Below are 24,358 nucleotides of genomic sequence, written 5' to 3'. Positions count from 1 at the left end.
TGAGGGTTTTACTACATTAAAGGTGCCATTTAAATACAGATGGTTGTTGTTGTGTGCCTGCACCAATCGAATTCCTATACATGTCCTGGCTTCCTAGCATTTTAACTAAGATTTGTTCTGGCTTTACTAACAGGATTCAGTTTTTGCTGACACTGCTGTTCTCTACACAATAGCTGCTAACTACGTTAGTTAGTTCATTCGTCAGTTAGTTCATTAATTATAAATGCAACTCGGAAAAATCATTTGTACAATATCTTGAAAACAAGGAGAAATTAGTGCAGTATTCGCAAAATGGCAAATACATTTAACAAGGAACCATCTATTCTATTTTTGAAAGGCTATTTAGCAGACTTTATGACATCACTTCCCAATAATAGTCATGCGCTGGAAACAAACAGCTATCTTTACATTCCTCAACTATTGAGGTGAAATGCAGACCAGATCATTTCAGCAATTACATTACTGGTAAAATGTGTGAATTTCTGCATTCTTTCATTGAGCCTGTGGTAGCCTTGGACCAGATTGCCAGTTCTTTCTATGATACAGCTCTCTTGATGATGGTACAAGAAAGGTATTGTGCAGTAAACTCTTCTACATCAGCTAATGGTAGCAAAGAGGATGAAGAGCTAGATCGTGTTTCTCACTTCTACATAATCTACAATACTCTGGTGAGGCTGATCACCGTTATGTCCATCTACTACTTTGCCAAGCTTGGAGACCTCAGGTCTAGGAAGATCACCATTGTTGTGCTTCTATTGGGCTGTCTTATCTCCAGGTCTCTGCTTCTCCCTGTCAATCTTTGGAACCTACCCTTGGAAATGATGTTTGCAACAGCAACGTTTAATGGTCTGAATGGAGGGTTTACCGCATATTGGGCTGGAGTCATGGTATTGGTTTCCATTACCTCCTCAGAAAACAAGAGATCCATCAGGCTTATCACAACTGAATGTACTTGTGGGCTAGCAGGCTATTGTGTTTCTAACACAGATGAGGCTGCACACAGGGAGGTTAAAGTAACAGTGACCTCAGTCTTTAATGAGACACTCCAGAGTGAGGAACAGGCCTTAGGGGCCGGCTTATATATAGTGCTCCCAAGGGATGCTGGGATCCCTTGGGACTTCAGGGGATGAGCTCCCTGGTGGCGGAACATGGGAATGCATGCTTTACAAATACACATCACTCCCCCGCCCAAAGTCAAAGTGAAAACTATTTACAAAGTGAGGCGGTCGGGAGCCTTTCTTTCCCTGGTGGACCGCCTCGGTACAAATGTCTGTTCTGGTGTGTTGGCTGTGCCCTCGCTGGGCTGGCGTGTTGTTGGCCCTGCAGGGCTGTGAGGTGAACCTGGCCTTGCTGGGCTGTTGGGCGTGGTGGGTTCGATTTCCTGGTCCGGTGTGGTGTCGTTGATCCTTTGGATGTGTGTTGTGGGCTCGAAAAAGGTGGTGTCTGCTGTGGGTTGTTCAGGGCAGTCTGTGAACCGCAGCCTCGTTTGGTCCAGGTGCTTTCTGCAAATTTGTCCATTGTCTAGTTTGACTACAAACACCCTATTCCCTTCTTTAGCTATCACCATGCCCGCGATCCACTTGGGACCATGTCCACAGTTCAGCACATACACGGTCATTCAGATCAATTTCCCGTGACACAGTGGCGCGACCATCATTTACATTTTGTTGCTGCCGCCTGCTCTCTACCTGATCATGCAGGTTGGGATGAACCAGCGAGAGTCTGGTTTTAAGTGTCCTTTTCATGAGTAGCTCAGCCGGGGGTACCCTGTGAGTGAGTGGGGTCTCGTGCGGTAGCTGAGCAGTACTCGGGACAGGCGGGTTTGGAGTGAGCCTTCTGTGACTCGTTTAAGGTTTTGTTTGATGGTTTGTACTGCCTGCTCTGTCTGCCCATTGGAGGCTGGTTTAAACGGGGCCGAGGTGACATGTTTGATCCCATTGCGGGTCATGAATTCTTTAAATTCAGCACTGGTGAAACATGGCCCATTGTCACTGACCAGTATGTCAGGCAGGCCGTGGGTGGCAAACATGGCCCTCAGGCTTTCAATGGTGGCGGTGGCAGTGCTTCCCGACATTATTTCACAATCAATCCATTTTGAAAAAACATCCACCACCCCAAGAACATTTTACCGAGAAACGGGCCCGCATAGTCAACATGGATCCTCAACCATGGTCTGGAGGGCCAGGGCCACAAACTTAGTGGTGCCTCTCTGGGCGCGTTGCTCAACTGAGCACATACGCTGCATTGCCGTACACCGGACTCTAAGTCAGAGTCGATACCGGGCCACCACACGTGGGATCTGGCTATCGCTTTCATCATTACTATACCCGGGTGTGTGCTGTGGAGATCCGAGATGAACGACTCCCTGCCCTTTTTTAGTAGCACTACGCGGTTACCCCACAACAGGCAGTCTGCCTGAATGGACAGCTCGTCCTTTTGCCGCTGGAACGGTTTGATTGGCTCTTGCATTTCAATGGGGATGCTGGCCCAGCTCTCATGCAGTACACAGTTTTTTACTAGGATCTTGGCTGGTCCAAATCCTAATCTGGCGGGCCGTGACAGGTGATTTATCATTTTCAAACGCTTCCATGACCATCAACAAGTCTGTGGGCTGCGCCACCATCAACAAGTTTGCAGGCTGCGCCATTTCCAGCCCCGTGGTGGGCAATGGTAGCCAACTGAGAGCATCCGCACAGTTCTCGGTGCCTGGCCTGTGGTGGATGGTATAGTTATACGCTGATAGCGCGGGTGCCCACCTTTGTATGCGGGCTGAGGCATTAGTATTTATTCCCTTGTTTTCAGCGAACAGGGATGTGAGGGGCTTGTGATCGGTTTCCAGCTCAAATTTGAGGCCAAACAGGTACTGATGCATTTTCTTTACCCCGAACACACACGCTAATGCCTCTTTCTCAATCATGCTGTAGGCCCTCTCGGCCTTAGACAAGCTCCTGGAAGCATAGACGACAGGTTGCAACTTCCCCGCAATGTTAGCTTGTTGTAATACACAACCGACTCTGTACGACGACGCATCACATGCTAGCACAAGTCTTTTACACGGGTTGTATAATACAAGCAGCTTGTTGCAGCATAAAATGTTTCTGGCTTTCTCAAAAGCAATTACTTGTTTTTTTCCCCATACCCAGTTCTCATCTTTGCGCAATAATACATGTCGGGGCTCTAAAAGGGTGCTTAACCCCGGTAGGAAGTTACCAAAATAGTTGAGGAGTCCCAGGAACGACTGCAGCTCCGTGACATTCTGTGGCCTGGGCGTGTTTCTGATAGCCTCTGTCTTGGTGTCTGTGGGCCGAAGGCCGTCTGTCACGATCTTCCTCCCCAAAAACTCCACTTCTGTTGCTATGAAGATGCATTTCGACCTCTTCAGCCGCAGCTCTACGCGATCCAGTCACTGGAGGACCCCCTCTAGGTTTTGTAGGTGCTCGGTGGTGTCCCGGCCCGTGACCAATATGTCGTCCTGAAAGACCACCGTGTGTGGTACCGACTTGAGTAGGCTCTCCATGTTTCTTTGGAAGATCGCTGCAGCCGACCGAATTCCAAACAGGCATCTGTTGTAGATGAACAGTACCTTGTGCGTGTTGATGCAGGTGAGGCCCTTCGAAGACTCCTCCAGCTCCTGCGTCATGTAGGCCGAAGTCTGGTCGAGCTTGGTGAACGTCTTGCCTCCTGCCAGCGTCGCAAATACGTCATCTGCCTTATGTAGCGGCTATTGGTCCTGTAGCGAGAAACGATTAATAGTTACTTTATAATCGCCACAAATCCTGACCGTGCCATCACTTTTGAGTACTGGAACAATCGCTGAATTCCACTGGGGAGATGATGCCCTCGCGTTGCAGCCTGTCCCGCTCGATTTCCACTCTCTCCCTCATCATGTGAGGTACCGCTCGCGCCTTGTGGTGAATGGGTCGTGCCTCTGGGACCAAGTGGATCCGCACCTTCGCCCCGGAAAAGTTTCCAATGCCTGGCTCAAAAAGGGAAGGAAATTTGTTAAGAACCTGGGTACATGATGCCTCATCGACATGTGATAGCGTTCGGATGTCATCCCAGTTCCAGCGTATTTTGCCCAGCCAGTTCCTTCCAAGCAGTGTGAGGCCATCGCCCGGGACAATCCAGAGTGGCAGTTCGTGCACTGTACCCTCGTAGGTGACCTTGACCATGGCGCTGCCCAGGACAGTGATAAGCTCTTTGGTGTACGTTCTCAGTTTTGTGTGGATGGGGCTCAGGGCTGGTCTGAGTGCCTTGTTGCACCACAGTCTCTCAAACATCTTTTTACTCATGATGGATTGGCTAGCGCCAGTGTCCAGTTCCATGGCTATGGGTAAGCCATTCATTTTTAAGTTTAGCATTATAGGTGGACATTTCGTCAAAAATGTGTGCACCCCGTGTACTTCAGCATCTGCCTCCTCTCTCTGAGGCTCGAAATTGCTTTGATCCACCATGGACCAATCTTCCTCTGCCACGTGGTGGTTAGCAAGTTTTACCGAGCTTGCAGCTCGTTGGAGGTGCCCCATTGTTCCACAGCTCTTGCAAACATACCCTTTGAAGCGGCATGAATAGGCTGAATAGAAGCCTCCACAATGCCAACAAGGTGTGAATTGCCTTGCATTCATCCTTTGTTGGGGACTCAGTCATCTGGGTCACCTGAGGCCTGCTGGCAGTTGTGGATTCGTGGGTTCTGCCCTGTACATTTCTGCTTGCAAACACAGTTCCAGTTAATTTATGAACATTGCTAGCACTTGTGTGCTGAGAGATTTGTTTGGTGTTATCACTGGTGGACATAAACGCCTGTGCTATCGCAATGGCCTTACTGAGTCAGTGTCTCTACAGTCAAAAGTTTTCGTAGGATGGTCTCGTGGCCAATGCCTAGTACAAAATAGTCTCTGAGCATTTGCTCCAGGTAGCCATCAAACTCACATTGTCCTGCAAGTCGCCTTAGCTCGGCGACGTAGCTCGCCACTTCCTGACCTTCAGATCGCTGGCAGCTGTAGAACCGATACCTCACCATCAGCATGCTCTCCCTCAGGTTAAGATGCTCCCGAATCAGTGTACACAGCTCCTCATATGACTTATCTGTGGGTTTCACCGGAGCCAGAAGATTCTTCATGAGGCTGTAGGTGGATGCCCCGCAGACTGTGAGGAGGACCGCTCTCCTTTTTGCAGCCCTTCCTTCTCCGTCCAGCTCGTTGGCTACAAAGTACTGGTCTAGCCGTTCGACATAGGCTTCCCAGTCCTCACCCTCCGAGAACTTCTCCAGGATGCCCACAGTTTGCTGCATCTTTGCGTTGGATTCGTATTCCCGTCGCCATTTATTGTGTTCCTAACACAGATGAGGCTGCACACAGGGAGGTTAAAGTGATCTCAGTCTTTACTAAGACACCCCAGAGTGAGGAACAGGCCTTAGGGGCCGGCTTATATACAGTGCTACCAAGGGATGCTGGGATCCCTTGGGACTTCAGGGGATGAGCTTCCTGGTAGCGGAACATGGGAGTGCATGCTTTACAGATACACAACACAGGTTTCATAGGAAGCATATTATCAGGCTACATCTACCTCCATTTTAAGAGCTCATATTACAAAAGCAGCATATTGGTTGCTTGTTCTCTTGCTCTGTATATTTTCAGCTTGTATTATTGCATTTTGGTATTAAAGGTTCCACCCGAAATTAAAGCATCTGAACTTCATAGTGACAAACAAGTTGATAAGGAAAATGCACGATTTGCAGGTAAGTCACAATGTGTGACTATAGGATCTTCTGATAAACCGGGACTTAAAGGTTTAACTCATGAAGCTCAACATGCTAAAAGACCATCTGTCGGCGAAACTGAAAACATTTCGGTTTTGAGGGTAATAAGGAGATAGAAAATCTAACAGCTATGAATGGACAAGCAGGGGAAATGTCAAGGGGAATGGATATAGCTCACCACAACAAGCCAAGCTTGTTGGATGCAGATGCTCTTAAAGATAAACATTGTCCGGACAAATTCACTATCTCCCTCCTTATTGGGGCTGGGATTCTCTATGACATGGCTACAAAAGGGGCAATAGATGTGCTGCCCATCTTTGTGCTGAAGAAGCCTCTCCAGTGGGATGCTGGGTATGGGAACACATCAGAATATGTCATCCACTTCACCAGTTTTCTTGGTGGTGGTTTGTAAATGGACCAAGGACTTCTCATTGATAGTGATTGGAATGGTTTCCTTCTCTGCTGGGATTCTGATCATGGCCTTCGTGAAGTGGACCTACCTGTATTTCATTGGTAAGAATCAGCAGTGACGTACATTCCAAAGCAGTGATTTTGCTGTTCTTAACACTATTTATTAATAGTAAATAAGTATAGATGCAAGGGTTGTGTTTTTTGGTGTTCCAGCACACTGTAATGAATCTGTCGCCATCCCCCATACATCCCCACATTTTTGAACCTGCCTAATTTGAGTATTGTGGTCACAGGGAGTTTACCCGGGCTTTAGAAGGTGAATAGAGAAGGGATAACGAAGGAGCCACCTGGACTCCTGATCACAATCGAGCAATCCCGACTGAAAATGTGCGTCTGTGGATGTCAGATGAGCTTGGTTGTGCTTCTCATTTGCCCTGCAGTGGAATAGCCTGTGGGCACTCGCTGTCAAGGCTTGGTAATGAATAATGGCCATCTGGTTAGGATCTGGAGAGGACCTGGAGGCCCATGGAATCATAGCTTGACGACAGGAGGGGCAAATAGAAAAAATAAAACTAGCATTCGTTTAGCTCCTGAACACATCCGAGTATAATTTCGGTGTTAGTATCCCGCAGGGTAATTTCAGATACTAAGAACATTAACATGTTGTAAAATCACTTTTTTCTTTTTTAAAAAAAATCTTAAAATAAGGTGCAGCCAACAGGTTGAAAATTGTCTGGCACAAGCATTTCCGAGTCTGGTTGAACTGATGTGGATTTTGCTGACACACGGTGCAGATGTTTCTGGCCCTCAGCTCCCCTCCCTTTGCCCATCCATCGGCTCGGGCGATCAATGTCATTGCCTGCCCTCTTCTGCAAATGCCCTGTGCGAGGAGCTGGCCAGTTCCGGCTCCTGCCCTCGCTGTACCTGAGCATCGAGAAACTGGAGACTCGAGTCCTGCAGCCAACCATTGCGAAATCCGGTTAGAGACGCTTGCTGATTCAGAGCTTGGGTTTGATCCAGACCAACCAAGCAGATGAGTAAAGCCAATGGGTTAGGAATGGGGAAGTAGCGCTGTCGCTTGTTGCAGTCCTGTTCGGTCGGAAGTGAGAAAGCACTTGACTTCCCCAGGCAGTGAGAGGTCACAGTTGGGCAAAGGAGACATTCCGGGGATCGCTGGCTGTTGTTTTTTTTCTACAAAAAGGAAAGAAGTGGAAACGTGCGTTTAAAATAAAGAATGGAGATGTGTCGAAAGCTGTGCTCCTTCATCGAAATCGTTGTAGGTTTGCACCAGATCGCCGGTGCTTTCTTCGACACCACTCTGCTGATGGTGGTCTATGAGCGCTCCAACTCCTCCAACACAACATCTGAAGGCCAGGCCAAGCAGCTGTCTCTGAGTTTTACATGATCTACAACCTCTTGCTGGGGATTACTCCTCTGCTCGTCACCTTCTCCCTGGCCAAACTTGGAGATCAAATATCCAGGAAGATCACCATCTGTGTGCCTCTTCTGGGCTACCTGGTGTCCAGGTCCCTGCTGCTCTTTGTGATCTTGCTCCATCTGCCTTTGGAGGTGATGTTTGGCACCGCTGTGCTGAATGGCCTGAGTGGGGGATTTACTTACTGGACCGGGGTCATGGCCTTGACCTCAGACACCTCCTCAGAGGAGAAGAGGTCCATCAGACTTATTACAGTTGAGCTGACCTATGGAGTGACAGGGATGATTGGAAGTATTGCATCCGGACACATATTTATTCATTTCAAATACTCACATCACCAGGGTGCAGTGTTGGTAGCCTGGAGCTGTATTTTTTACGCTTTCAGTTTACTTTATAGCACCGTGGATCTAAAAATGTCACCGGAACAAATGCAACCTGGGTCTCTGGGGAAGTAGCAGTTTAGCAGCACAACATCTCTTGACTCTGCCAGCCTATTGGATCAAGGTCAGCATGGAAATGGGTTGTCTGTCAATCGAGCTGCTGATGGAGATGAAGTTGGGCAAGAAAATACAACCGAGAATGAAAGCCAAAGTGAAACGTCAAGGTTACAGGACATTACAAAAGCTCAAGCTAACCCTAGATATAACACGTCAGTGGATAAAATCACTATTGCACTGCTGTTTACAGCTGGGGTTTTGTATGACCTGAGCGTGACAGGTGGAGTGGATGTGTTGCCCATATTTGTACTGAAGGATCCACTGAACTGGAATGCTGTCTGGGTGGGCTATGGTAATGCAGCAGGGTACGCCATCTTCCTGACCAGCTTCCTAGGTGTAGTAGTTTTTTTCCAGGTGTTTGAAGGATACTTCCTTGATTGTGATGGGAATGGTGTCATTTTCCAGCGGGATGCTAATCATGGCCTTCATGAAGTGGACCTTCCTATTTTTTATTGGTAAGAATCATCGCCAGCATTCTGGGACTTTTCTGGACTAAACCTTTTAAAGCCAAGTATTATTATCCATTGTGTCGTGCATGGGATGTCATTTGTATTTTTCACTGTTAGCAACAGAAAGAAAATGAGGAAGCTCTGGGAGAATCATACAATTTTACAACCCATCAAGTTTAGCTGGTGTTTTTCTTGAGCTATGAAGTTTAATTCCAATCTCCTGCTCACTCCCGACATCCTTTAATATTCCTCTTTGTCAAGCAACTAGTTTCCTTGGAAAGGATTTAATGGACTCTGCTTCAAAAATAGCTTGTGGCACAAATTTCCACATTTTAATCATCTTCTGCATAAGAACGTAAGAAATAGGAGCATATGGCCCCTCGAGGCTGTCCGCCATTCAGTAAAATCATGGCTGAACTTCTACATCAACTCCACTTTCCTGCCATAAAGGCATTTTTTGTAAACGCTTCTTTACTTTTGTAATTTTCTTAATTTTGTACCATCTTGTTGTAATCTCTCCAGCCAGTGCAAACAACCTGTAGGTATTTATCATAACCCTTCATAATGTTGACGACCTCTATTACATCATTCTCAACCTGCTCAGTACAATTGAGAAAAGCCTTAATTTCTCATGTCTCTCCTCATAACTCTAACCCTTGACTTCTGGTAACATCATATTGAATTTACACTGTACTTTCCGCATTTCTTTTATATTCTTCTAATGGTGGCCAAATTCAGGTCTAGTATTAGTTCAACATAGAAACATAGAAAATAGGTGCAGGAGTAGGCCATTCGGTCCTTCGAGCCTGCACTGCCATTCAATGAGTTCATAGCTGAACATGCAACTTCAGTACCCCATTCCTGCTTTCTCGCCATACCCCTTGATCCCCCGAGTAGTAAGGACTACATCTAACTCCTTTTTGAATATATTTAATGAATTGGCCTCAACAACTTTCTGTGGCAGAGAATTCCACAGGTTCACCACTCTCTGGGCGAAGAAGTCTCTCCTCATCTCTTATCCTTAGACTATTACCCCTGGTTCTGGACTTCCCCAACATTAATAAGAACATAAGAATTAGGAACAGGAGTAGGCCATCCAGCCCCTCGAGCCTGCTCCGCCATTCAACAAGATCATGGCTGATCTGGCCATGGACTCAGCTCCACTTACCCACCCGCTCCCCATAACCCTTAATTCCCTTATTGGTTAAAAATCTATCTATCTGTGATTTGAATATATTCAATGAGCTAGCCTCAACTGCTTCCTTGGGCAGAGAATTCCACAGATTCACAACCCTCTGGGAGAAGAAATTCCTTCTCAACTCGGTTTTAAATTGGCTCCCCCGTATTTTGAGGCTGTGCCCCCTAGTTCTAGTCTCCCCGGCCAGTGGAAACAACCTCTCTGCCTCTATCTTATCTATCCCTTTCATTATTTTAAATGTTTCTATAAGATCATCCCTCATCCTTCTGAACTCCAACGAGTAAAGACCCAGTCTACTCAATCTATCATCATAAGGTAACCCCCTCATCTCCGGAATCAGCCCAGTGAATCATCTCTGTACCCCCTCCAAAGCTAGTATATCCTTAAGTAAGGTGACCAAAACTGCACGCAGTACTCCAGGTGCGGCCTCACCAATACCCTATACAGTTGCAGCAGAACCTCCCTGCTTTTGTACTCCATCCCTCTCGCAATGAAGGCCAACATTCCATTCGCCTTCCTGATTACCTGCTGCACCTGCAAACTAACTTTTTGGGATTCATGCACAAGGACCACCAGGTCCCTCTGCACCGCAGCATGTTGTAATTTCTCCCCATTCAAATAATATTCCCTTTTACTGTTTTTTTTTCCCAGGTGGATGACCTCACATTTTCCGACATTGTATTCCATCTGCCAAACTTTAGCCCATTCGCTTAACCCATCTAAATCTCTCTGCAGCCTCTCTGTGTCCTCTACACAACCCGCTTTCCCACTAATCTTTGTGTCATCTGCAAATTTTGTTACACTACACTCTGTCCCCTTTTCCAGGTCATCTATGTATATTGTAAACAGTTGTGGTCCCAGCACCGATCCCTGCAGCACACCACTAACCACCGATTTCCAACCCGAAAAGGACTCATTTATCCCGACTCTCTGCTTTCTGTTCGCCAGCCAATTCTCGATCCATGCTAATACATTTCCTCTGACTCCGCGTACCTTTATCTTCTGCAGTAAGCTTTTGTGTGGCACCTTATCGAATGCCTTTTGGAAATCTAAATACACCACATCCATCGGTACACCTCTATCCACCATGCTCGTTATATCCTCAAAGAATTTCAGTAAATTAGTTACACATGATTTCCCCTTCATGAATCCATGCTGCGTCTGCTTGATTGCACTATTCCTATCTAGATGTCCCGCTATTTCTTCCTTAATGATAGCTTCAAGCATTTTCCCCACTACAGATGTTAAACTAATCGGCCTATTGTTACCTGCTTTTTGTCTGCCCCCGTTTTTAAACAGAGGCGTTACATTAGCTGCTTTCCAATCCGATGGTACCTCCCCAGAGTCCAGAGAATTTCATGCCCTTGAAGTTGTATTCTACCTCTAGGTATAAAACTAAGGATTCCACTTTCCCTTTTAATGGCCTTATCTACTTGCATTGCCACCTTTAGATGACCTGTATATCTGCACATCAAAGTCTTTTACTCCATTTAAAATCTTGGCATTTAAGGTATATTTGCTTTCCCTATTCTTACTTGCAAAATATATTGTGTCACATTTTATTGTACTGTATCTGCTATCTAGCTGCGCATCTTGCTACCCGATCTATTTTTTCCTGCAGTCTTTCACAATTTGTTATGTCCCCAATTTGGTGTCATCCTCAAATTTTAATGTTGTTCCCTCAATTCCCAAGTCCAGATAATTTATGTGTCCAGTAAGTGCGAACAGCCCCAATACACTCTTGTAGCATATTTTTCCTGTCTAGAATCTTCCTTTATCCTTACCCTTTACTTCCTGTATCACGTCAGCTCGGCTCAGTGGGTACCACTCTTGCCTCTGAGTGAGAAGATCGTGGGTTCAAGTCCCATTCCAGCGACTTGAGCATGTAATCTAGGCTAACACTTCAGTGCAGCATTAACAGAGGTGCCCTCTTATCAATGCGATGTCAAAGTGAGGCAGTAAAGATTTCATGACAATATTGGAAGCGAAACAGTGTCCTGGCCAACATTTCATCATCATCATCATAGGCAGTCCCTCGGAATCGAGGAAGACTTGCTTCTACTCCAAAAATGAATCCTTAGGTAACTGAACAGTCCAATATGGGAACCACAGTCCCTGTCACAGGTGGGACAGATAGTTGTTGAGGGAAAGGGTGGGTGGGACTGGTTTGCTGCATGCTCTTTCTGTTGCCTGCGCTTGATTTCTGCATGCTCTCGGTGATGAGACTCGAGGTGCTCAGCACCCTCCCGGATGCACTTCCTCCATTCAGGGCGGCCTTTGGCCAGGGACTCCCAGGTGTCAGTGGGGATGTTGCACTTTATCAGGGAGGCTTTGAGGGTGTCCTTGTAATGTTTCCTCTGACCACCTTTGGCTCATTTGCCATGAAGGAGTTCCGAGTAGAGCGCTTGCTTTGGGAGTCTCGTGTCAGGCATGCGAACAATGTGGCCTGCCCAGTGGAGCTGATCAAGTGTGGTCAGTGCTTCAATGCTGGGGATGTTGGCCTGGACGAGGACGCTAACGTTGGTGCGTCTGTCCTCCCAGGGGATTTGCAGGATCTTGCAGAGACATCGTTGGTGGTATTTCTCCAGTGACTTGAGGTGCCTACTGTACATGGTCCATGTCTCTGAGCCATACAGGAGGGCGGGTATTACTACAGCCCTGTAGACCATGAGCTTGGTGACAGATTTCAGGGCCTGGTCTTCAAACAATCTTTTCCTCAGGTGGCCGAAGACTGCACTGGCGCACTGGAGCCGGTGTTGAATCTCGTCGTCAATGTCTGCTCTTGTTGATAAGAGGCTCCCAAAATATGGGAAATGGCCCACGGTGTCCAGGGCCGTGCCGTGGATCTTGAGGACTGGGGGGCAGTGCTGTGTGGCGGGGCACAAAGGACATGATTTTTACAGCACAACAGCTGCAGGAAAAATGCAGGGTACAGCACCAGCCCTTATACATGGCCTTCTTTGACCTTACAAAGGCCTTTGACACTGTTAACCACGAGGGTCTATGGAGCGTCCTCCTCCGTTTCGAATGCCCCCAAAAGTTCGTCACCATCCTCCGCCTGCTCCACGACGACATGCAGGCTGTGATCCTTACCAACGGATCCATTACAGACCCAGTCCACGTCCGGACCGGGGTCAAGCAGGGCTGCGCCATCGCCCCAACCCTCTTCTCAATCTTTCTCGCCGCCATGCTCCACCTCACAGTCACCAAGCTCCCCGCTGGAGTGGAACTAAACTACGGAACCAGTGGGAACCTGTTCAACCTTCGTCGTCCAAGCCCACCCCAACCTCTGTCGTCGAGCTACAGTACGCGGACGACGCCTGCGTCTGCGCACATACAGAAACTGAACTCCAAGTCATAGTCAACGTATTTACTGAGGTGTACGAAAGCATGGGCCTTACGCTAAACATCCGTAAGACAAAGGTCCTCCACCAGCCTGTCCTCGCCACACAGCACTGCCCCCCAGTCAACATTTATCCCTCAACCAACACTATTGAAACAGATTAGATGGTTATCTCATTGCTGTTTGTGGGATCCCACTGTGCACAAATTGGCTACTGTATTTGTCTAAATAGCAACAGTGTCTACAATTCAGAAGTAATTTATTAGCTGTGAAACTCTTTGGGACATCCGGAGGACATAAAATGTACTGTATAAATGCAAGTTTTTTCTTTTCTTTCTCCAACCATCTCTATCCATGTTTCCATTATCTGCAAAGTTCCACATGCCATTCATTACTTTTGCCATAAGTCTTTTACATTATACTTATCAATGCTTTTTGAAAATCCATCATAGACTGGACTCCTTTATCTATCCGCTCAGGGTAACAAAATCAGTGAAGTTTGCAAAGCACCAGCTGCCTTTTATAAATCAGTGCTGACTGTCCCTGATAAGCTCTCAGTAATTTCAACCAAATATTTGGACTTTAGATTTTGAGTTGGCTGTTTATAAAACAGTGCAATAAAAATTCTTTACAAAAAAGTTACAAACGACCATGTGTATCATTAATAGTATGCAAATTTGCACTCATATAACTTAGCCATGGATTCTAAATATCCTGCAGTATATTTTCAGTTTGGTCTTATTTCCGCTACTAAGATGCATGTATTTAATTTTATAATAATTTAAAATTATATAACAGTGCTAAATTTCTACTGACAATATGGTTCTAAATTACTGTTCAGAATTTAGCAGTAAGTTTCCAAACAATGCATATATTAAAGTGCATTGGCAATTTTGCAGTTGAAGTATAGTCTAAGGGGGCAAAATTGTCCCTTTTTATAGCCCCATTACCACCTCCAGGGGAGTGCTAACGGGGCGCAATGTCATTTTCGCCCAGGCGATGAGGACACTACCACCTCGCGGGAAATTGCCCCGGAGGTTTGGGGGGTGCTGTCCCGGCAGTGCTGCACCCCGCGGTTAGCACCCCGGGCCAGCATGCAACCGGCTATGACGTCATTGCCCCAGCCCCGGAAGGTTATCACCCCCAATTAGTGCGAGGGGCAATTGCACCCTCTCAAGCATTTTTGTGTAAAATGTAACCATCACAGATGTTTCTGTCACTTTAATAGAAAAGATCAAAGGTGACCAGGCACAAAACTTTAGCCACATAGATTTTTCGGTTAACCCATTTTCATAGAAGTATACAGTATTTTGCTAATAGACATCAACCCTCTTGATTGTGGAACCGAGGTGTCCAAACATTTAGCTGAAATATATTTGAATAGTGTACACCACAGTATCTATTTACTCACAAATGATCTTACTGCTGTGTGAGCATATCTGAGTTGTGTATACAGTGTTGTACATTGATTTGTCTCGCTGCTTGTCCAACCTCCAGTATTGGATGAGTAGAAATTTCTTCCAGTTAAATATTGGGAAGACCAAAACCATTGTCTTCAGTCCCCACCACAAACTCAGTCCTGACACACCGACTCCATCCCTCCCCCTGGCCACTGTCTGAAGCTGAACCAGACTGTTCACAAACTTTGGTGCCCTCTTTGACCCTGAGTTGAGCTTCCGACCCCATATCCTCTCCATCACCGAGACCACATATTTTCATTTCTGTAACATCGCACATATCCGTCCTTGCCTCAGCACATCTGCTGCTGAAATCCTCATCCATGCCTTTGTTACCTCTAGACTGGACTATTCCAATGCTCTCCTGGCTAGCCTCCCATCTTGCAGCCTCTGTAAACTTGAGCTGATCTAAAATTCTGCTGTCCGTATCATAACTCACACCATGTCTCGGTCACCCATCACCCTTGTGTTCGCTTACCTACATTGGCTCCCGGTCCGAAAGCACCTCAATTTTAAAATTTTATCCTTGTTTTCAAATACCTCCATGGCCTCGCTCTTCTCTATCTCTGTCACCTCCTCCAGCCCTACAATCCTTTGAGATCTTTGCATTCCTCCAATTCTGGCCTCTTGCGCATCCTCGATTTTCTTCGCTCCACCATTGGTGGCCGTGCCATCAGCTGTCTGGGCCCTAAGCTCTGGAATTCCTCCCTAAACCTCTCTGACTCTCTACCTCACTCTCCTCCTTCAAGACGCTCCTTAAAACCGAACTCTTTGACCAAGGTCACCTGCCCTAATATCTCCTTATGTTGCTCGGTGTCAAATTTTGTTTGGTAATGCTCCTGTGGAGAGCCTTGGAATGTTTTACATTAAAGATTCTATATAAATGCAAGTTTTTGTAGTCTAATACTATGTTGTGTATGCAGAGCAAAGCAATCAAATAATGGTTTGAAAAATATAAATTATCAGTTCCATAATAAAGAGGTTAAGTCATGTAATTACTGATAAGGACTGTCAACAGCAGAAGACCAGTGAATTCCAATGAAGAATAATGAATTCCCACAATCACATTAACTCTTACTGAAACAATTAATCACTTCCTCCTCAACCTGCTATCTTTTATCTTGCAGCCCGAGCTGTGATGATGTTTGCCCTTATTCCGCTGACTACAATACGCTCAGTGATTTCTAAGCAGATCGGAGGCACTTCATATGGTTAGTATCTCAGATCCTCATAATCTTCTCCAATTTACAAAATATCAGCTTGTGCAGAGGTTAGTTTTCATTCATTAATGCAAGTGAAAAAACGTTTGACAAGTTGATTTTTTAATGTTGTTGCTGCTTTTTCTGTATACAGGTTCCTTTAACCTATGCAGTATCCCTGAACTGAATCTGGGAAGATAGTCTGTTCCGAGGCCTCCACCAATAACCACGGTGGAAAGAGCCGCAAGGAATGTGAATGCGCTAACTATTTGCCTGTACCTTTCCCAGTATGACGGTCGACACACTTCCAGCCAGAAATGTGAGCCCATTTCCTGCCCACCATAAAAAGAAAGACAGACAGACTTCCGTTTATATAGCATCTTTCACGAACACTGGACGTCTCAAACCGCTTTAAGAACATAAAAACATAAGAATTAGGAACAGGAGTAGGCCATCTAGCCCCTCGAGCCTGCTCCGCCATTCAACAAGATCATGGCTGATCTGGCCGTGGACTCAGCTCCACTTACACGCCCGCTCCCCGTAACCCTTAATTCCTTTATTGGTTAAAAATCTATCTATCCGTGACTTGAATACATAAAATGAGCTAGCCTCAACTGCTTCCTTGGGCAGAGAATTCCACAGATTCACAACCCTCTGGGAGAAGAAATTCCTTCTCAACTCGGTTTTAAATTGGCTCCCCTGTATTTTGAGGCTGTGCCCCCTAGTTCTAGTCTCCCCGACCAGTGGAAACAACCTCTCTGCCTCTATCTTGTCTATCCCTTTCATTATTTTAAATGTTTCTATAAGATCACCCCTCATCCTTCTGAACTCCAACGAGTAAAGACCCAGTCTACTCAATCTATCATCATAAGGTAACCCCCTCATCTCTGGAATCAGCCTAGAGAATGGTCTCTGTACCCCCTCCAAAGCTAGTATATCCTTCCTTAAGTAAGGTGACCAAAACTGCACGCAGTACTCCAGGTGCGGCCTCACCAATACCCTACACAGTTGCAGCAGGACCTCCCTGCTTTCGTATTCCATCCCTCTCGCAATGAAGGCCAACATTCCATTCGCCTTCCTGATTACCTGCTGCACCTGCAAACTAACTTTTTGGGATTCATGCACAAGGACCCCCAGGTCCCTCTGCACCGCAGCATGTTGTAATTTCTCCCCATTCGAATAATATTCCCTTTAAATGTTTTTTTTCCCAGGTGGATGACCTCACACTTTCCGACATTGTATTCCATCTGCCAAACCTTAGCCCATTCGCTTAACCTATCTAAATCTCTTTGCAGCCTCTCTGTGTCCTCTACACAACCCGCTTTCCCACTAATCTTTGTGTCATCTGCAAATTTTGTTACACTGCACTCTGTCCCCTCTTCCAGGTCATCTATGTATATTGTAAACAGTTGTGGTCCCAGCACCGATCCCTGTGGCACACCACTAACCACCGATTTCCAACCCGAAAAGGACCCATTTATCCCGACTCTCTGCTTTCTGTTAGCCAGCCAATTCTCTATCCATGCTAATACATTTCCTCTGACTCCGCGAACCTTTATCTTCTGCAGTAACCTTTTGTGTGGCACCTTATCGAATGCCTTTTGGAAATCTAAATACACCACATCCATCGGTACACCTCTATCCACCATGCTCATTATATCCTCAAAGAATGCCAGTAAATTAGTTAAACATGATTTCCCTTTCATGAATCCATGCTGCGTCTGCTTGATTGCACTATTCCTATCTAGATGTCCTGCTATTTCTTCCTTAATGATAGTTTCAGCATTTTCCCCACTACAGATGTTAAACTAACCGGCCTATAGTTACCTGCCTTTTGTCTGCCCCCTTTTTTAAACAGAGGCGTTACATTAGCTGCTTTCCAATCCGCTGGTACCTCCCCAGAGTCCAGAGAATTTTGGTAGATTATAACTAATGCATCTGCTATAACTTCCGCCATCTCTTTTAATACCCTGGGATGCATTTCATCAGGACCAGGGGACTTTTCTACCTTGAGTCGCATTAGCCTGTCCAGCACTACCTCCTTAGTGATAGTGATTGTCTCAAGGTCCTCCCTTCCCACATTCCTGTGACCAGCAATTTTTGGCATGGTTTTTGTGTCTTCCACTGTGAATACCGAAGCAAAATAATTATTTAAGGTCTCAGCCATTTCCACATTTCCCATTATTAAATCCCCCTTCTCATCTTCTAAGGGACCAACATTTACTTTAGTCACTCTTTTCCATTTTATATATCTGTAACCACGTTTCTGTAATGGCCACCAAATCATACCCATTTGTAATGATTTGTGCCGTCAACTCATTTACTTTATTTCGAATGCTGCGTGCGTTTAGGTAGAGTGTTTTAATACTCGTTTTTAAACCATGATTTTTAGTTTTGACCCCTCCTGCAGCCCCTATATATTCAGTGGCCCTTTACAGCCAATGAAGTACTTTTGGAGTGTAGTCACTGTTGTCATGTAGGAAAGATGGCAGCCAACTTGCAGGCACTGCAAACTCCCACATACAGCAATGTGATAATGACCAGATAATCTGTTTTTGTTATGTTGATTGAGGGATAAATACTGGCCAGGACACCGGGGTAACTCTCCTGCTCTTCTTCGAAATAGTGCCATGGAATCTTTTACGTCCATCTGATGGGGCAGACGAGGCCTCGGTTTAACGTCTCCTTTGAAAGAACATAAGAACATAAGAAATAGGAGCAGGAATAGGCCATCTGGCCCCTCGAGCCTGATCCGCCATTTAATACGATCATGGCTGATCCGATCATGGACTCAGCTCCACTTCCCTGCCCGCTCCCCATAACCTTATTCCCTTATCAGTTAAGAAACTATCTATCTCTGTCTTAAATTTATTCAATGAACCAGCTTCCACAGCTCTCTGAGGCAGTGAATTCCACAGATTTACAACCCTCAGAGAAGAAATTCCTCCTCATCTCAGTTTTAAATAGGCGGCTCCTTATTCTAAGATTATGCCCCCTAGTTCTAGTCTCCCCTATCAGTGGAAACATGCTCTCTGCACCCACCTTGTCAAGCCCACTCATAATCTTATACGTTTCTATAAGATCACCACTCATTCTTCTGAATTCCAATGAGTAGAGGCCCAACCTTCTCAACCTTTCCTCATAAGTCAACCCCCTCATCTCTGGAATCAACCTAATGAACCTTCTCTGAACTACCTCCAAAGCAAGTATGTCCTTTCTTAAATATGGAAACCAAAACTGAACGCATTATTCCAGGTGTGGTCTCACCAATACCCTGTATAACTGTAGCAAAACTTCCCTGCTTTTATACTCCATCCCCTTTGCAATAAAGGCCAAGATTCCATTTGCCTTCCTGATCACTTGCTGTACCTGCATACTAACCTTTTGTGTTGCATGCACCAGGACCCCTAGGTCCCTCAGTTACACTCAGTCTCTTCCTCCAAGTCGTTAATATAGATTGTAAATAGTTGAGGTCCCAGCACTGATCCCTGTGGCACCCCACTAGCTACCGATTGCCAACCCAAGACTCTCTGTTTTCTGTTAGTTAGCCAATCCTCTATCCATGCTAATATATTACCCCCAACCCATGAACTTTTATCTTGTGCAGTAACCTTCTATTGGCACCTTGTCAAATGCCTTCTGGAAGTCCAAATACACCACATCCACTGGTTCCTCTTTATCCACCCTGTTCGTTACAGCCTCAAAGAATTCTAGCAAATTTGTCAAACATGACATCCCTTCATAAATCCAGGCTGACTCTGACTAAATTATGCTTTTCCAAATGCCCTACTACTGCTTCTTTAATAATGGACTCCAACAGTTTCCCAATCACAGATGTTAGGCTAGCTGGTCTATAGTTTCCTGCTTTTTATCTGCCTCCTTTTTTAAATGGGGCGTTACATTTGCAGTTTTCCAATCTGCTGGGACCTCCCCAGAATCCAGGGAATTTTGGTAAATTACAACCAATACATCCACTATCCCTGCCGCTACTTCTCTTAAGACCCTAGGATGCAAGCCATCAGGTCCAGGGGATTTATCCACCTTTAGTCCCATTATCTTATTGAGTACCACCTCCTTAGTGATTGTGATTGTGGTAAGTTCCTCCTCCCCTATAGCCCCTTGACTATCCACTGTTGGGATATTTTCCAACAGTGCAGCACTCCCTCAATACTGTACTAGAGTGGGACTTGAACCCACACCTCAGAGGCGAGTGTGCTACCCACTGAGCCACAGCTGACACATAATATTGGGAGCTTAGCATGCCAGTTAGGGCCCAGAAAATGTTGATGCACTGCCAAATCCATAGGCCATAGAGGTCAGGGAGGCACATGTTGTGATTCCATGCCGGTTTGGCGGAATTTTAACCTTACCCGCCTGGCCAGAAACTAATGGGATTGGGTCAAACAGTATAGAGTAAAATCGGACCGTGTGTTCGACCCGATCCCGTCAGATTCCCGACAGGCCGGCTAAGTTAAAATTTCCCCCAATGTTTATCTTTGGAGATTTGCATTAACAAGTAATATCTTTGCATTACCATATCACTGTAGAGTCCTGTGTAAGCCATGTTCTGCATAGTTGCTAACAAAAAAAAATGATGAAGCACAGCATTTGAATCCTGCAATTGTATTTCAAGGAAAAGTGTTTGGCGGGCTTCAGATTTTACTAACGTTGACGGGAGTCATTGCTTCGACCAGCTTCCTCAGCATTTACATGTCGACACACTACTGGTACCCTACTGTCTGCTTCAGCCTGTCTTCTGTCATCAGTTGCCTGAGTATCATTCCCATAATGTAAGTAAAATAAAACCATAAATACACTGAGTTCTACTGCTGTAGTTGTACTAAAGTAAAGAAAGTTGTTTTTATCATAGTGATCACTCCAATCAATTGGGTTGTGCAGGAGGAAGAAGATGAGGAAATTGCAGGGGGTGGGGGATGGGGAAGAGAATCCCAGATACTGGTACATGGGTTGGTAGCCTGCATACACAGATTTCAGATAATTGGCAAAAGAACAGGGGGGAAAAGAGAATTCTTTTTTTACGCAGCGAGTTATGATCTGGAGTGGACTGCCTGAAAGGGAAGCAGATTTAATAGTAACTCTCAAAAGGTAATTGGATATATACGATTGAAAAGGAAAATATTGCAGGGCTCTGGAGAAATAGCAGGGGAAGTGGGACTAATTGGATAGTTCTTTCAAAGAGCCAGCACAGGCACGATGGGCCGAATGATCTCCTTTTGTGCTATACGATTCTGATAAATTCACTAATGCCACACTTCGGGGGAGCTATGTTTTAAGGCAGCACAGGTCAGAGCATCCAGATACATTGCTGGAGTCACATTTCTGACTCAATTCCTTCTCGAGTATGGCTCCACTGCGAGTGTGAGTTTAGAGGCAGGCCCACTATCAAAATGGTCCTGATTGACAGCAGGTCGGGATCCCGCCCTGAACCCGCCTCTGTGTGAGTTTCTCAGCTGTCAGATGTGTATTTGGATAGCAGACCTGACAGCAAGTGGTGGGACAGGTAATTAACATCATTAAAAAAGGTACTTAAATGCTAGTTAAGAGGATTAAAAGCAGGCACTTACAATTTTACCAACCTTTTGACAGGCTTGTCATGCCTCGGAGAACACGGCAGGTAAGTGGAATCGAGTTCTCAGTGCCTATTACTTTGGCCATTTGACAGCTGCAGAAGTGGTATAAAAGCTACCATTTCACAGCTGTTCACTTTCCAATGTTTGAAGCTGAAGCCTTCAGGATTTGGAAGAGACCTTTGAGCTGTATGCACTTTGGAAGTGTTTGCAGTGAACTCTCTATTCACTGTTGCCTCCTTGGAGCAACCTCTCTCACCATTGACAGATCGCTTGTGTCATCTCAACCTCACCTGCCATCTATTCCAGTAGCATCGGTGCCCTTGAAAAATCTCACCTTGGTCCTTAGAATACCACCACGATCAGTCCCAATACCAACATCACTAAACACACCAGCATCACCACCAACACATAGAAACATAGAAAATAGGAGCAGTAGGTAGGCCACCATTCAATATGATCATGGCTGATCCTCTACCTCAACACCATATTCCCGCTTTTCCCCCATACCTCATGATGCCTTTTGTTTCTAGAAATCTATCTATCTCCCTCTTAAATATATTCAGTGACCGTCTCCACAGCTTTCTGTGGTAGAGAATTCCACAGGTTCACTACCCTCTGAGTGAATAAATTTCTCCTCATCTCGGTCCTAAATTTCCTACCCCGTATCCTGAGATTGTGACCCCTTGTTCTAGACTTCCCAGCCAGGGGAAACATCCTCTCCGCATCCAGTCTATCCAACCCAGTCAGAATTTTATACATTTCAATGAGATCTCGTCTCATTCTTCTAAACTCCAGTGAATACAGGCCTAGTCGACCCAATCTCTCCTCATACGACAGTCCTGCCATCCCAGGAATCAGTCTGGTGAACCTTCGCTGCACTCCCTCTATGGCAAGTATATCCTTTCTTAGGTAAGGAGACCAAAACTGCACACAATACTCCAGATGCAGTGTCACCAAAGCCCTGTATAATTGTAGCAAGGCATCCTTGCTCCTGTACTCAAATCCTCTTGCAATGAAGGCCAACATACCATTTGCCTTCCTAACTGCTTGCTGCACCTGCATGTTTGCTTTCAATGGCCTGTGTACAAGGACACCCAGGTCCCTCTGTACATCGACACTTCCCAAGCCATCACCTTTTAAATAATACTTTGTCCTTTTGTTTTTCCTACCAAAGTGGATAACTTCACATTTACCCACGTTATACTGCATCTGCCATGTGTTTGCCCACTCACTCAACCTATCTAAATCACCTTGCAACGTCTTTGCATTCTCCTCACAACTCACAATCCCACCTAGTTTTGTGCCGTCAGCAAACTTGGAAATATTACATTTGGTTCCCTCATCCAAATCATTTATATATACATTGTGACTAGCTGGGGCCCAAGCACTGATCCCTGTGGTACCCCACTAGTCACTGTCTGCCACCCCGAAAAAGACCCGTTTATTCCTATTCTCTGTTTCCTGTCAGTTAACCAATTTTCAATCCATGCCAATATATTACCACCAATCCTATGTGCTTTAATTTTGCACACTAATCTCTTATGTGGGACTTTATCAAAGGCCTTCTGAAAATCCAAATACACTACGTCACTGGTTCTCCCTTATCTATTCTATCAGTTACATCCTCAAAAAACTCTAGTAGGTTTGTCAAACATGATTTTCCTTTCATAAATCCATGTTGACTTTGTTTAATCCTGTTGATATTATCTAAATGTGCCGTTATCACATCCTTTATAATAGACTCTAGCATTTTCCCTACTACTGATGTCAGGCTAACCGGTCTGTAGTTCCCTGTTTTTTCTCTCTCCCTCCTTTTTTTAAATAGTGGGGTTACATTTGCCACTCTCCAATCTGAAAGAACTGTTCCACAATCTATAGAATTTTGGAAGATGACTACCAATGCATCTACTATTTCCATGGCTACCTCTTTTAGTACTCTGGGATGCAGATCATCAGGCCCTGGGGATTTATCTGCTTTCAGTCCCATTAGTTTCTCCAGCACTATTTTCTTACTAATAATCATTTCCTTTAATTCCTCTTGCTCACTAGACCCTTGGTTCTCTAGCATTTCTGGGACGTTATTTGTGTCCTCTTCCGTGAAGACAGAACTGAAGTATTTATTTAATTGTTCTGCCATTTCCTTGTTCCCCATTACAAATTCTCCCGTTTGTCTGTAAAGGACCTACATTTGTCTTCATTAGTCTTTTTCTTTTTACATACTTGTAGAAACTTTTGCAGTCGGTTTTTATGTTCCTTGCAAGTTTACTCTTATACTCTATTTTTCCCCTCTTAATTAATCTCTTGGCCCTTTATTGCTGAATTCTAAACTGCTCCCAATCCTCAGGCTTGCTACTTTTTCTGGCAACTTTGCATAACTCCTCTTTGGATCTAATACTATCCTTAATTTCTTTTGTTAGCCATGGTTGGACCACTTTTCATTTTGTGTTTTTACGCCAGAAAGGAATGTATAACTGTTGCAATTCATGCATTCTTTCCTTAAATATTAGCCATTGCCTATCCACTGTCATGCCTTTTAATGAATCTTCCCAATCTATCATCGTCAATTCATTTCTCACAGCTTCGTAATTTCCTTTGTTTAGATTTAGGACCCTAGTTTCGGATTGGACTACTTCACTTTCCATCTTAATAAGAAATTCATTCATGTTAAGGTCACACTTTCCTAAAGGACCCCGCTCAACAAGAATGTTAATTAACCCCTTCTCATCGCACAATAGCCAACCTAGGATAGCCAAACTTCGCCGCAAACACCTGATGCTGCACAGTACACAGAGCATCAGCACCCAACCACATTGCTGCTGATGGCCTCACCATGGCCACATTTACTTCACTTTATGCTGTACGCCCTGACTGTCACATGATGCGCCAGGTTGGCACCACCCCACACCAGCTCCATGAAGCATCCCTGCAATGTCCAAACCATTCCATTCACACTCATCACCATTGTGGGGGGTATCGTTATGTCTCACCATTCACTACTCACTGAGCCACTGACAAAGGTG

The 24,358-nt window shown here is 45.3% G+C and overlaps 2 protein-coding genes across 2 annotated transcripts; both read left to right on the top strand.

The window, feature by feature from the left end:
- Window positions 1-470: 470 nt before the first annotated feature.
- Window positions 471-7,153, top strand: LOC139261625 (solute carrier family 46 member 2-like). Its single transcript, XM_070877079.1, has 3 exons — window positions 471-966; window positions 5,531-5,737; window positions 7,062-7,153. Exons 1-3 carry the CDS (start codon window positions 471-473, stop codon window positions 7,151-7,153), a joined length of 795 nt encoding a protein of 264 aa, XP_070733180.1.
- Window positions 7,154-7,403: 250 nt separating this feature from the next.
- LOC139261465 (solute carrier family 46 member 2) lies at window positions 7,404-20,541 on the top strand. Its single transcript, XM_070877068.1, is given in 6 exon segments — window positions 7,404-7,542; window positions 7,545-8,055; window positions 8,095-8,446; window positions 8,448-8,556; window positions 15,676-15,759; window positions 20,381-20,541. Coding segments are annotated over 6 exon segments (1,356 nt in total).
- Window positions 20,542-24,358: the final 3,817 nt, after the last annotated feature.

Source organism: Pristiophorus japonicus, chromosome 1, assembly GCF_044704955.1.
Source record: "Pristiophorus japonicus isolate sPriJap1 chromosome 1, sPriJap1.hap1, whole genome shotgun sequence".
Lineage (NCBI taxonomy): Eukaryota > Metazoa > Chordata > Chondrichthyes > Pristiophoridae > Pristiophorus > Pristiophorus japonicus.
This window is presented reverse-complemented; position numbering and strand designations above follow the sequence as displayed.

Coding starts and splice junctions, on each gene's coding strand:
- LOC139261625 (XM_070877079.1), top strand. CDS start 471: ATGTGTGAATTTCTGCATTCTTTCATTGAGCCTGTGGTAGCCTTGGAC. Junction 967..5,530: donor ATGTACTTGTGGGCTAGCAG/GCTATTGTGTTT, acceptor TACACAACACAG/GTTTCATAGGAAGCATATTA. Junction 5,738..7,061: donor GGAAAATGCACGATTTGCAG/GTAAGTCACAAT, acceptor CTGTGCGAGGAG/CTGGCCAGTTCCGGCTCCTG.